Genomic DNA, 15,329 nt, shown 5'->3' on the forward strand with positions numbered 1-15,329 from the left:
ATTTATGTATTTTCCTGGTGGCTGTTTGAGATCCATCCAGAATTTATGGCATATTATGGGAGAAATGCTTTTGGAGTCAAGATGTTAAATGTAGGTGTGGAGAATGAACCATGTCAGTGGATTATTAACTTCAGTTTGCAACAGCTGTAAACTGAGCCTCTGGAAGATTTTTCTGGATTCCATCATTTTCTATGATTTATCTGATGCCAAAGTTCAAAATAATTCCCTTTATGATTTTAAAGGGAAGTTAAAATTGAGCATCATCAGTATTTGTTCTAAATTTAACATCAGCTCAAACTGGCACCATATCTTGTACACAGTTGTTGTTCTGATGGTGACAAAACATCTGTTCATTTCATTTCACTATATTGTTTCCCTTGAGAGGAACTATATGTTTATGCCATAACATTAGGAAAACTGGGTCCAGTGGGACTTAATAAGAGGAGAACATTTAATAAAAAGGCAATGTGTGAGCGTCTGAGTTGGCAGCATAATCATTCAAGGTTTTTACTTTAAAGGTAATGTATGATCAATGAAAATATATAATGGAAAGCTAAAACCAAAAATTAGAATCTAGACCTAATTTGTAATGTTAACTGATATAGAAACATAAAACAGTTTGACAGATTGATACCATGTTGGATAAAAATTGTTACACTCACTAACCATAAGTGAAATGACTCCATGAACGCCAGTATCCTGTCACCATGTCACCCTTTATTTACATATGCATAGTACAAGACACTGACCCAGCTAGCTTACAGCTGGCTCCTAAGTGGATCCCTGACATTCCTGTTTATATTTGTCATTCAGGACTCTCTGATTGCACCAGGTTAAAAGCCCCAAGTCATGGAAGTCATATTCTGAGGTCTAACTGACTGACTGACCTCATTCCAATCACTACAATAAGGAGTGGTGGCTGATTTCTGATTTGTACTATTTCAAGGAAACTCTAAATCTGGTCAAGAGTAAGTTAAGAATCTGAAACAGGAGTTCAATCTGTCTCTTACAATGATTCTAATGGAAGTCGAGTGGAAGAAGGGGAGGCGCAATCAACCCATTCTTAAAAGATGTGCCTGTCATTGAAAGCCTTTAAGGAAGCCTCTAATTTAGCATTGTTTCTGTTCTCAACCCATGCTGATTCATTTGCTGAGCCATGCAACACCCAGTGACAGAAAGTGGCAAGAAGGGTGTGATCCATAAGGCAAATGCTTTTTTTGTAGCAGGCTATCGGAGCATGGGAATTCCGTCCTGGCAGAACAAGCTTAGGTGGAAATGTTCTATTCAGCTTTATAATTTCCCCAACATACCAGTTATCATCAAACCTCAACATCACAGTCCACAATCTTCCCCGATCTCTGCCTATCCCCCGAGTGATTTCCGTCTGACTCCTTTCACCGCATTCAACTCACATCACTGGTGATGTCTACCCACAAACACAAAAATTACTTAAGCAAAGAACTGTAGATGCTGGAGGTCTGAAACAAAGAAATAAAGTGATGGAGAAACTCAGCAGGTCTGGCAGCATCTATGAAGAGAAAAACAGAGGTTTTATTTCAAGTCCAGTGACTCTTCATTTAAAACCTGGTGTTGAAATGTTAGCTCTGATTTTTCTTTTCCATGGATGCTGCCAGACTTGCTGAGTTTCTTAACCACTTTCTGTCTTTGTTTCACAAAAGTTACTTAATTGTGGCTGCAAAGAAACTCTACAACGTTCAGAGAATTCCACCCTTTGGATTCCCTGACCATAATTTCTTCCCTGCTACCAAATAATATCACATTGGGGTGGACAATAAACAAAGAATTAACTAATGCCTGTAAAAATGATACAGCCGTTTTCATGGGGGATTTTAATCTAATCGATTGGTAGAACCAGGTTGGTCAGGGTAGCCTTGAGGAGGAGTTTATTGAATCTATCCATGATAGTTTTCTTGAACAGTATGTAATGGAACCAACGAGGGAACAAGCTATCCTAGAGCTGGTCCTGTGTAATGAGACAGGAATAATTAATGATGTCATAGTCAGGGATCCTCTTAGAAGGAGCGATCACAGTATGGATGAATTTAGAATACAAATGGAAAGTGTGAAGATGAAATCCAATACCGGGGTCCTGTGCTTAAACAATAGGATGAGGGAGGAGGTGGCTAAAGTAGACTGGAAGCAAAGACTTCATGGTGGGATAGGAGAAAGTGAGGACTGCAGATGCTGGGGATCAGGGTCGAGAGTGTAGTGCTAGAAAAGCACAGCAGGTCAGGCAGCAAATGATGAGCAGGAGAATTGACGTTTCGGGCATAAGCCCCTCATCAGGAATGAGGCTTGTGGGTTGGGACTGGGGTTTGGGGGAAGGTAGCTGAGAAAGCGATAAGTGGATGAAGGTGATGGAGAAGGTGATAGGTGAGAAGGAGGATTGATGGACAGGTCTGGAAGGCGGTGCCGAGTTGGAGGCTTGGGACTGTGATAATGTGGGGGGAGGGGAAATGAGGAAGTGTTGAAACCCACATTTATCCTGTGTGGTTGCAGAGTCCAAAAGCGTTCTTCCTCCAGGTGTCGGGTGGTAACGGTTTGGCAGTGGAGGAGGCCCAGGACTTGGATGTTCTTGATGGAGTGGGAGGGGGAGTTGAAGCGTTCAGCTATGGAGCAGTGGGGTTGATGGGTGTGGGTGTCCCAGAGATGTTCTCTGAAATGATCTGCAAGAAGGCGCCCTGTCTCCCCGATGTAGAGGAGACCAGACCGGGTGTAATGGATGCCGTAGATTACATTGATAGAGGTACAGGTAAATTTCTGATGGATGTGGAAGGATCCCTTGGGGCTTTGGATGGAGGTGAGGGGAGTAGTGTGGGCGCAGGTTTTGCACTTCCTGATGTGACAGGGAAAGGTGCCTGGAGTTGGGTAGGGGCTGGTGAGAGATGTGGACCTGACGAGAGTTGCGGAGGAAATGGTCTTTTTGGAAAGCTGATAGGGGTGGGGAGGGAAACGTATCTCTGGTGATGGGATCCGTTTGGAGGTGGCGGACGTGCCAGAAGTTGTATGGGCAGATTGGTAGGGTAGAAGGTGATAACCATGGGGCTCTATCCTTGTTGCATTGGGAAGGGTGGGGTTCAAGAACTGTGGTGTGTGAAGTGGAGGAAATGCGATGGAGGGCATCGTCAACTATGTGGGAAGGGAAGTTACAATTGTGCAAGAAGGAGGCCATCTTCAATTTAGAGTCATAGAGATGTACAGCATGGAAAAAGACCCTTCGGTCCAAACCATCCATGCCGACCAGATATCCCAACCCAATCTAGTCCCACCTGCCAGCACTCGGCCTATATCCCTCCAAACCCTTCCTATTCATATACCTATCTAAATGCCTCTTAAATGTTGCAATTGTACCAGCCTCCACCACATCCTCTGGCAGCTCATTCCATACACGTACCACCCTCTGCGTGAAAAAGTTGCCCCTTAGGTCTCTTTTATATCTTTCCCCTCTCACCCTAAACCTATGCCCTCTAGTTCTGGACTCCCCGACCCCAGGGAAAATAGTTTGTCTATTTATCCTATGCCCCTCCAAAGGAAGGATGGTCTTCTTCTTTCACGATCGCAACTTCCCTTCCCACGCGGTTGACGATGCCCTCCAACGCATCTCCTCCACTTCACGTACCACAGCCCTTGAACCACAACCGTCCCAAAGCAACAAGGACAGCACCCCCCGGTCCTCACCTTCCACTCCACCAACCTCCGCATACAATGCATCATCCTCCGCCACCTCCAAACGGACCCCACCACCAGAGATATATTTCCCTCCCCACCCCTATCAGCATTCTGAAGAGACCATTCCCTCCGCAACTCCCTCATCAGGTCCACATCCCCCACCAGACCACACCCCACTCCTGGCACCTTTCCCTGCCACCATAGGAAATTCAAAACCTGTGCCCACACCACTCCCCTCACCTCCATCCAAGGCCCCAAGGGATCCTTCCATATCTGTCAGAAATTTACCTGTACCTCTACCAATGTCATCTACTGCATCTGTTGCACCCGGTGTGGTCTCCTCTACATCAGAGAGACAGGACGTCTTCTTACGGATTGTTTCAGAGAACATCTCTGGGACACCCGCAGTTACCAACCCCACTGCCCCATGGCTGAACACTTCAACTCCCTTTCTCACTCCGTCAAGGTCCTGGGCCTCCTCCACCACCAAATGGTTTCCACACGACACCTGGAGGAGGAACGCCTCATGTTCTGCCTTGGGACCCTGCGACTACACAGGCTAAATGTGGATTTCAACAACTCCCTCATTTCCCCTCCCCCCACATTATCCCAGTCCCAAGCCTCCAACTTGGCACCGCCCTCCGGACCTGTCCATCACTCCCCACTCTGACCTATCACCTTCACCCACCTATCGTTTTCTCAGCTATCTTCCCCCAAACCCCACTCTCTCCCATTTATCTCTTAGCTCCGACCCACAAGCCTCGTTCCAGAATAATGGCTTATGCCCAAAACGTTGATTCTCCTGCTTATTGGATGCTGCCTGACCTGCTGTGCTTTTCCAGCACTACACTCTCAACTTTATGGTGGGATAGTTGAGGAACAAGGAAGGACTTTCAAAGCAATTTTTCAAAGTACTCAGCAAAAGTATATACCAGTAGACAGGAAGGACTGTAGGAAAAAAGGGTAACCTGCCATGGGTGTCTAAGGAAATAAGGGAGGCTATAAGATTGAAAGAGAGGGCATACAAAATGGCCAAGATTGGCAGGAAACTAAAAAATTGGGAAAGCTTTAAAGGTCAACAGAAAGACACAAAAAAAGCAATAAAGAAAATTAAGATATATTATGAGAATAAAGTAGCTCAGAAAATAAAGACAGATAGCAAATTTTCTATTAATATATAAGACGAAAAAGAGTGGCTAAAGTAAACCTTGGTCCTTTAGAGGATGAGAAGGGGGATTTAGTAATGGGACATGAGGAAATGGCCAAGGCATTGAACGGGTATTTTGTGTCGCTCTTCACAATGGAAGATACAAATAACATGCCAGTAATTGACAAAGAGACGAAGGTAGATGAGGACCTGAAAATAATCATTATCATGAAAGAGGTAGCGTTGGGAAAGCTAATGGAGCTAAGGATAGCCAAGTCTCCTGGCCCTAACAGAATGCATCTTAGGGTACTAAAAGAGATAGTGGGAGAAATAGCAAATGCACTTGTGGTCATTTTCCAAAATTCACTGCATTCTGGGACAGTTCCAGCAGATTGGAAAACAACAAATGTGACACCACTGTTTAAAAACAGAGGTACACAAAAGATGGAGAATTACAGACCTGTTACCTTAACTTGTCTAAAGGGAAAATGCTTGAGTCTATTATCAAGGAAGAAATAACAAGTCGTCTAGTTAGAAACTATCCTGTTGGTCAGATGCAGAAGGGTTCATAGAACATAGAACATAGACGATTACAGCACAGTACAGGCCCTTCGGCCCTCAATGTTGTGCCGACCTGTAAAACCAATCTAAAGGCCATCTAACCTACACTATTCCATTTGGATCCATATGTTTATCCAATGACCATTTAAATGTCCTTAAAGTTGGTGAGTCTACTACTGTTGCAGGCAGGGCATTCCACGCCCCTACTACTCTCTGAGTAAAGAAACTACCTCTGACATTGTCCTATATCTAACACCCCTCAATTTAAAGCTGTTAAACAATGTATATTAGACAGCAACCTTTCAATTTCTATGTTTAATAGGGCACAGCTGCTGGAAATTGCTGCCCAATTTAGACTCACCAACATTTCCGTTACAAAATCTAGCCCATTATGTTTCAACACTTTCAGAAGGCTATTGGATCTTCTGAGGGGGATAACTCAAGTTACACATTTTTTTTTGGCAAAGTGGAAAGTACATTCCATTTTAATTTAACTAAATGATAGGATTGTTATTTGCTAGAACAAACCGAAGGAGGCCTAAAAAGATAAGGATCAGCACAATTAAAGGTGACATCCAGTGAAATAGTGACAAAATGTTTTGTAGCATCACAAAGGGCAGGTTATGTTTAATTAATCTACTGGAGTTTTTTGAAAACATTATGAGCACGATGGACAATGGGAACCCAGTAGATGTGACGTACCAAGATTTCCAAACGTCATTGAATAAGGTGCTGCACAAAAGGCTGCTACATAAGATAAAGATGCAAGGTGTGATGAGCAATGTATTCACATGGATAGAGGATTGGTTAACTAATAGGAAGCAAAGAATGCTTTTCTAGTTGGCAAACAGTGACTAATAGTGTGCCTCAAAGATCAGTGTTGGGACTGCAATTATTCACAATTTACATAGATGATTTGGAGTTGGGGACCATGTGTAGTATGTCAAAGTTTGCAGATGACATTAAGATGAATGGTAGCGCAAAGTGTGCAGAGGATTGTGAAACATTGCAAAGGGACATAGATAGTGAGTGAGCAAAGGTTTGGCAGATGGAATACAATGTTAATAAATGTGAAGTCATCCATTTTGGTAAGGATAACAGTAAGAAGGGCTATTACTCTATTGGTAAAAAACTGCAGCATGCTGATGTGCAGAGGGGCCTTGATATCCTTCTGCATGAATCACAGAAGGTTAGTCTGCTGGTACAACAGGTAATTAAGAAGGCAAATGGACGTTGTCCTTCATTGCTAAAGGGATTGAGTTTAAAAGCACCTGAATAAGTGCTGATGAGCCCACACTTTGGAATACTGCATGCACTTTTGGTCTCTTCACTTGTGAAAGGCACTAGAGGAGGTGCAGATGAGGTTCACTAGGTTGATTCTGGAGTTGAAGGGGTTAGCTTATGAGGAGGGACTGAGTAGACTGGGATTATATTCATTGGAATTTAGAAGAAGTTAGGGATTTTATAGAAACATATAAAATTATGAAGGGCATAGATAGGATAGAAGTAGAGAGGATGTTTGCACGGCAGGTGAAACTAGGACAAGAGGGTATAGCCTCAAGATTAAAGGGAGCAGATTTAGGACCAAACTGAGAAGGAACCTCTTCACCCAGAAGGTGTAAATCTGTGGAATTTACTGTCCAATGAAGTAGTTGAGGCTGCCTTCGTAAATATTTTTAAAGCTAAGATAGTTATTTTTTGAACAGCACAAGAATTAAAGTGAGAGGGTTGGTAGATGGAGCTGAGGCCAAGAAAAGAGGCTAGCATGGCCAGATGGCCTACTCCTGCTCCTATTTCTCATGTTATGTTCTATTCCAAAATGTTGTCCCCTATATAAGGACAGCTATTTCATTACACATGGAACAAAGTGAAAATTTCTCCATTTGCACATGAACAGAAAATAGACAGTGCACCCCAGATATCGATCAGTTTAGATTTGTAAGTCCTGTAAGTTCACCTTCATTACTGGATGTATGTTTATTACAAGGTCATTATGATACAAAGTTAAAAATCACACAATACCAGGTTATAGTCCAACAGGTTTATTTGGAAGCATTAGCTTTCAGAGCACTGCTCCTTCAGGTGGTTGTGGAGTATAAGATCGTAAGACACAGAATTTATAGCAAAAGTTTAAAATGTGATGTAACTGAAATTATATATTGAAAAATATATTGTTTGTTAAGTCTCTTGTCTTTTCGAATGACCATGTTGGTTTCAGTTCTTTCATATATAAATCGCAAAACCTTTTTAAAAAGTACATTCTCAAGTGAACTTTAACAATTAATGTCATGTCAGCCCAGATAATGTACTTAAGGTGTGAGATGCCCTGTGTGAGACTGTCTGTGCCACAATGTTCAGACTGATTCTAGTCTAAAAAGTGGATTATAGAATCTTACATGGATTCATGCAGTTTTTGAGCAAAGTAAAATGTAATTCTGCAAGTACAAATTCACTCCACAAATTTTTATGTGTATATGTGTGTGTGTTGGGGTGGGTAATGTGTATGGGGGTTTGGAGGTTATGAGTGTCTGAGAGAGTGTGTATGTGTGAGTGTAAAGGGGTATAAATCTGTGAGAGGGTGCGTGTTTGAGTTTGGGAGTGTGTGTATGAGAAAGGGTCCGTGTGAGTGTATGGGTCTGTAGGAGTGTGTGTGTGCATGCGTGTGTGTATGTGTGTGTGTGCGTGTGTGCATCTGTCTGTGTGTATAGTGCAATGGAGTCACTTGTAGTGTGACATGAACCCAAAGTCGCGGTTGAGGCCATCCCCAAGGGTACCGAACTTGGCTGTGAGCCTCTGTTCGGCCACATTTCGTTGTTGCCTGTACTGATACACGCACTTTCTCACAGACTCTCACACATACACACACACTTTCACAGACACTTATAACCCCCACCTCCCCCCCCCATACACACCCACATGCACATATACACACATTTGTACTTGCAGAATTACATTTTACTTTGCTCAACAACTGCATGAATCCATGTAAGATTCTGTAAATCCATTTTTTAAACTAGAATCAGTCTGAACATTGTGGCACAGACAGTCTCACACAGGGCAGCTCGCACCTTAAATGCAATATTTAGGCCGACATGACACCAATTGTTAAAGTTCACTTGAGAATGTAACTTATAAAAAAAGTTTTACAATTTACATATGAAAGAACTGAAACCAACATGGTCATTCTAAAAGATGAGAGACTTAACAAACAATCCAGGTTTTTTTCAATATATAATTTCAGTTACATCACACTGTAAACTTTTGCTATAAATTCTGTGTCTTACGATCTTATACTCCACAACCACCTGGTGAAGGAGCAGCACTTTGAAAGCTAGTGCTTCCAAGTAAACCTGTTGGACTATAACCTGGTGTTGTGTGATTTTTAACTTTGTACACCCCAGTCCAACACTGGCATCTCAGAATTATGATACAAACCAGCCAACCTAACATGGCCATTGCATGGTTACCTACCAATCTGATAACCAGAATTTAAAAAAAATAGCATGAGCATTTGCAGCCTGTCCTGTTTATCAATAGCCAATAATGATGAAGATGACACAATGAAAATGGCAATATATATGGTCCAAAGGATAAAATACCCTTCCCAAAAGATTAAAACTGGAAGCATTTTATTATTAAAAGGGAAATACAAAGCTTTGTCAGAAAACTTGAATCATGGTTTTTACTTGTTTTAAACCTCGGGTCAAAATTTCCTATTTCTAATACTGATGACAATTACTACATTAATTCTTTTTCCTAATATAAGTGAATGCTCTTAGTGCCTAACAAAATGTGTTATTGCAACATGATGAAATGTTGAAACCACAGCAACTGGAAGTAAGATACTGCTGAACAATATATACTAAACTATTCTCCTCAGAAAAAGTTCCAATGATTCTTGTGTTAATTTCTGTCTGCAGTCATTGTTGCTGTGCAGAGAAAAACTATCTGTGTAAGCACATGAGAATGAAAGGATTTAGTGATACAGAACTCCCCCCCCTCCCCCCCCCCCCAGTACTCACCCTCAGTCTGTCTACTGTCATTAATCTTCTACCAGCTTGAGGCACGTGGCTCAAGTCAGGAATTAGAACAAGAACATTGGCTTCATTGAAGTGAAAAGAAATTCTGAAAAATGGTTAATCTGTGGCTTGCGTGTTCTGAGGGTGGTATTGAGAAATGTGCAAATGATGAGGAACTTCTGATAAAGAAACAGATTAAATTATCTAAACAAGATGTCAAAAAGAACATTTCCATTGGAATAAACACAAAGCCTTTAATGTTTCACACGTTCTACAAAGTCAAATGATGTCAAAGTAAATTATGGTACAGATCCTTTAGAAACACAACAATGCTACGCCTTTGACTCTGGGCAAAACTATAAGGTCAGAAAAGAATATGTAGTATACAGTCATAGTAGGCCATATATTTTGAATGCAAGAAAATGTAAATGTCCAGGAGCAGAAATTTTGTAATTACAATAGCTCAGTTGTGTATTCTGAGACTGGTGTTTTGATAATGTTTGGAAAGGACTGATATTTTGCCTGTCATAAAGATGACTACAAACAAGATAAACCATCTTGTACAATGTTCTATAGAACACAATGACCTGTCTACCACAGTTTCTAAATGTGATGTGGAAGTGCCAGTGTTGGACTGGGATGGACAAAGTTAAAAATCACACAACACCAGGTTTAGTTCAACAAGTTTATTTGGAAGTACAAGCTTTCAGTGCAGCGCTCGTACTTCCAAATAAAACTGTTGGACTATAACCTGGTGTGGTGTGATTTTTAACCGTTTCTAAATGCCTTCCAAAACCAAGTCATAACTTGATCTCTCCCAGACTCCTTTGACATTTTATTCTCACTCAAACACCTGAGCATATTCCACCTTTTGACTTACCTTTAAAATCCTAATTAATTTCTCTAGATTATCACCTCAAGTTTTTTTATTCTATTCTTCCTTCCCTCAGCCTCTATTCAGCAACTTCTCTTTGCAGTATTTTTAATATTTATGTCAAATCCCCTTACATTCTGTCCAATAATTTCACTGCTGTACTGGCCCCTTTGAACAATCTTTTCCTTAGGTTCATCTGCTTGACCTGTGATCTCGCCACACTGTGGTCCCATTAATGTCATTACTGTTACCTCTGCAAGAAACATCCACACTCAGGATGAGCCATAACCACTTGAAGTAATACAGTAATAGTTGAGTTCAATGGTGAAAATATATTAAAAAATCACTTCCAGGTATAAATATTCATTGCAAGAAATAATACACTTTAGAAGTCCATGATCAAATGTAAAACAGTTTGTGATGCCCTGAGGTCATATAAGGTATTAGATAATTGCAAGTCGTTTTATTCCAATGTCATTTTGGCTGGTTCCATTCTTTATTCTCTGCACTCATTCAAAACCTTAATTGTTCATATTCTATCCCACCCAGATCTGAGTTATTCAGCATCCCTGTGCTCATTTGTCTAAATTGGCTCCTGGTTTTCAACATCTCAAATGGAATTTACATGATCTCTGAACTACAGATGATCTTAGCCAAAAAGGCAGGTGGGACTAGATTGGGTTTGGATATCTGGTCAGCATGGACAAGTTGGAATGAAGGATCTGTTTCCGTGCTGTACATCTCTATGACTCTGGAGAGAAATCAAGAGTTAATGTTTCAGGTCGAGTAGCCCTTCCTCAGAACAGATGATGGAATTGGCCAATTTAATGGAAAAGAACTTCACGTGTAATGTAAAATAAACAAGTAATTTGATACCAGCCCATTACTTCACTCAAACTTGCCGAGCTTTTCAAACAATTTCTGTTTTTGTTTCTGATTTACAGCATCTGCAGGTCTTTCAAATTTTAAATCATTCTATTTGAATCATTCTATAGCCTCTCCCCATCTAGCTCTTTGAAAGCACAACAATTAAATCAGTCAAATATGATGTAAATGAAATATGTAGCAAATTAATTTACAGCAAAATACAAAGGGTTGTGTTCTCATTTGAAGCACACTGACAATGGGATTGGTCAATTTAATGGAAGAGGAATTTGAGTATCATGTAAAATAGACAGATGATTTGATATCAGCCCAATACTTCGCTATTAGCTGCAGCTAATTTAATCTTCTTTTTGCATAAAGCTTGTGAAACTTCAATTTGTTTATATTAAATTGGTTCATATCTCATTAAAATAGCAAATCTAGAAAATTCAACAGTACATATTGAATACTTGTACATTAATAAGATTATTAATACATATTTTTTGACTTGCATTTAAATTATACATTTCATCATATATGTGGAGTTGACAGAAAGCAAGTTTATAAGAGAGGTGTGTTAAAGTAGGCAAAGGAACTGAGAATGAAGCAAGATAAGGAAACTCACGAAAGAGCTAAGTAAGCAGAGGCAATGAAGAACAAGTTGTATTGTCAAGTAAAGGTTTGATAGGAAAGACAGAAGATGAGTAAATAAGAGTTAAAAATGCCAAGAACTGAGCCATTCTTTACATTTATAAGGGAAATTATCTTTTTCAGATTTATTCATAGACATAGCAAGTTGATGGGGGAACATTGCTTTGCAAGAGAAATCTAAGATACCAAGCATTAGAATAAGTAAATCTTCAAAAAATAGTGCAGCAGAGTGCTCCAGAAAAGCAGCAGATTATAAAGATAAGTGTCTGACAGTACTGCTTACACAGTAATTGTAGAGACATTCATTAAGTTATTGTCGGGTATATTGTGGAAACGTCCATTAAGTCAAAAGAGAGTCTTATATTTACAGTTACTTTTCACCATTTGTCAAAACTTATTTGAGACTTTGAGTATTGGTGCTGAACATAGGCTGTTCACGACCTCCAACACTCTGAAATGCAGCAATGCCATCTGCAAACATTCCTGAAGTGAGGTATTCTTTAAATAATCCTTCTACATTTCTGAAATTGTAGAGTTGCATGTTTTGACCTTAGCTCAACAGATAACTTTGTGAATAAAAATAAACTGGAATGGTCTAACACCACACACTGTCTGATAAAACTTATCAGAAATCTGTGAAGTCCTATTGAAAACAATGTTATCTTGCTTGAGACTATGAATTGTGTCTGACAGTGATAAAGAGTCTGAGTCCTTTTTATCTCCTTCCATGAAACTTGACTGGACCAAAGAAAAAATTCAAAATGACAGCACTAAATCAGAACTTGGAACGCTTCGGTTCTGTCAAACAAATAAAGAGGAGCTAGGAACAGCATCCCAAAGAAACCAAGCACTCCTTGTGCTTTAGTAAATGCACATTCCACGTGCTTTAGTAATGTGCTACATTACAATAGATGTTTGTGCATGGGTACAAATGAAGAATTGACACTCAGACAAAATGAGGTTGATTTCCTTTAGTTCTTAGAAAGAACAATTCAAGCAAAATATCCTTGCTTGTTTCTCAAGCAAATTATAAAAGCATCTCAAATGTCACTGGAAATACCAAAACCTGAGGGAATATTAAAAATATGGTCTGATGCCACTACGATCTTCGACCAGCAGATCTTAGCCCCAAAGGGTACATGAGTGGTTAAGCATTTACATAGTTTACCAGTGAAAACACAATGTCTCATAAACATGGCTACTTGTGCACTTTGGAATCAAATAGCCCTTTGCGTTCAGTTGAGATTCTTCCTCACTGATTAACATTGATCAACACTACTGTCCCAAATTTTTGAGCTGCTCTTTCTGTTTAATGAAACAATGTATTCACAAAATATTCTTTAATACAGTGCTTCACAAACCTTTTCCTATTGTAACCCTTATGCAAGGCTTGAAAATGTTGTAACTCCTCAATCAGAACTGTGAAGTGACCAGGGCCTGACAGACAGTCAGTGCTTGTATGTTACAGTGGAAACATAGATCTTAGAACTCAATCAGAGCTCCATTTTGGCCAATACTGCCTCAGGAGCCTACAAGCCTAACATTTTACCTCATGATCCCATCCAGGGTCCTAAATCTCATTTTGCTAAACTCTACTCTACTAGGTGTAGAGGCAAAAGCACGAGCAATTCTAGTATGCATGGACTTTAATAAGGCCTTCAACAAGATTTTGCATGGTAGACTGGTTTGTAAGGTTCGAGCACATGGGATCCAGGGAGAGGTAACTAATTAGATACAAAAGTAGCCTGATAGTAGGAGACAGAGGGTGGTGGGCTGTATTCAGACTGGAGGTCTGTGACCAGCGTTGTGTGCAGGGATCTGTGCTAGGTTCACTGTTGTTTGTCATTTATATAAACAATTTAGATGAGAATATAGGAGGCATGGTAAGTTAGTTTGCAGATGACACCGAAATTGGTGGTACAGTGGAATTAGGTTATCTACGAGTACAACAAGAACTTGATCAGCTGGGCCAATGGGCTGAGGAGTAGCAGATGGAGGTTTAATTTAGATAAATGTGAGGCGTTGCATTTTGATAAGACAGCCAGGACAGGACATATACGGTAAACGGTAAGGCTCTGGAGAGTGCTGTCAAACAGAGACCTAGGAGTGAAGGTACATAGTTCCTTGGAAGTGGCATTATGGGTACACAGGATAGTGAAGAAGATGTTTGGCATGCTTGCCTTCACTGTTCACAGCATTGAGTGTAGGACTTGGGACATCATGTTGCAGATGTACAAGACACTGGGGACGCCACTTTTGGAGTACTGCGTACAATTCTGGTCCCCTGCTAGAGGAAGGATGTTATTAAACTGGAGGGAGTTCAGGGCAGCATGGTGGCTCAGTGGTTAGCAGTGTTGCCTCACAGTGACAGGGACCCAGGTTCAATTCCATTTTCTGGTGGCTGTGTGGACTTTGCATGTTCTCCCCATGTCTGTGTGGGGTTTCCTCTGGGTGCTTTGTTTGCTCCCACAATCTAAAGATGCGCAAGCTAGGTGGGTCAACCATGGGAAATGCATAGTTGCAGGGGTAGGGGGCTGGGTCTGAGTGGGGTGCTCTTCATAAGGTTGATGTGGACTCAATGGGCTGAAAGGCCTGCTGCCACACTGTAGGGATTCTATGATTCTGTGAAAAGATTGACAGGGATGCTGTTGGGACTATAGGATTTGAGTTATAAGGATAGTCTGGGACTTTTTTTTCCTGGAGCCAAGGGATTACCTTAGAGATTCATAAAATCATGAGAGACATAGATAAGGTGAACAGCCAAATTTTTTTCTCTCCAGGGCATAGGTTTAAGGTGATGAGGAAAGAGGTAAAAGGGACCTGAGGGGGGAACCTTTCATCCAGTGGGTGTTGCGTATATGAAACAAACTGTCAGAGGAAGTGGTGGAAGCAAGTACGATTACCAAACATTTGGACACATACATAATTAGGAAAGGTTTAGAGGGCTATAGGCCAAATGCAGGCAAATGGGACTAGTGCATTTTGGGAAACTTCGTCAGCATGGACTGAAGGGTCTCTTTCCATGCTGCATGACTCTGATGCTATGCCTCTATAATTCCATCTCCAAGCACAAGCTTCGCTTATTCAGAGAGCCTGAAATAAATGATTACTTTAATCCAAGCCCTATTCTTCATATACCCTTGCTCTGATTTCCTTTTGGTGATTTTGAACTGAAATTTTGGTCATCCCTTGATGTTCTTGATGTGTTCATGTTCACAGGTAGCCATTAAATCTGTCCGAAAGGATAAGTTTCAAGAGGAACTGGATCGTATCCACATCCAACGGGAAATGGAAATCATGTCGTCTCTTAACCACCCTAATATCATACGCATTTATGAAGGTGGGTATCAACATGAATTAAGGGGGTAATTAATGGGTGACACATTCTCATACAGCACAATATTTTACACAAAAGGTTTTGTTCAACACAGTCTACCATATTACCAGTCAGGGAGTGACGATGATCCCCAGATTGTGAGCATCAGTCAGTGGGCCTGAGAAAAATAATAGATTTTAACTTTTA

At 40.7% G+C, this 15,329-nt stretch overlaps 1 protein-coding gene across 1 annotated transcript in view; it reads left to right on the forward strand.

Annotated features, from left to right (window-relative positions):
- LOC140483675 (NUAK family SNF1-like kinase 1) overlaps nucleotides 1–15,329 on the forward strand; it is a 38,838-nt gene that overhangs the window by 12,167 nt on the left and 11,342 nt on the right. Inside the window, exon 2 of the mRNA XM_072582043.1 lies at nucleotides 15,026–15,146. Within this exon, the coding sequence (XP_072438144.1) occupies nucleotides 15,026–15,146 (121 nt within the window). The remainder of the gene's footprint in view (nucleotides 1–15,025; nucleotides 15,147–15,329) is intronic.

Source organism: Chiloscyllium punctatum, chromosome 12 (assembly GCF_047496795.1).
Source record: "Chiloscyllium punctatum isolate Juve2018m chromosome 12, sChiPun1.3, whole genome shotgun sequence".
NCBI classification, from domain to species: Eukaryota; Metazoa; Chordata; class Chondrichthyes; order Orectolobiformes; family Hemiscylliidae; genus Chiloscyllium; species Chiloscyllium punctatum.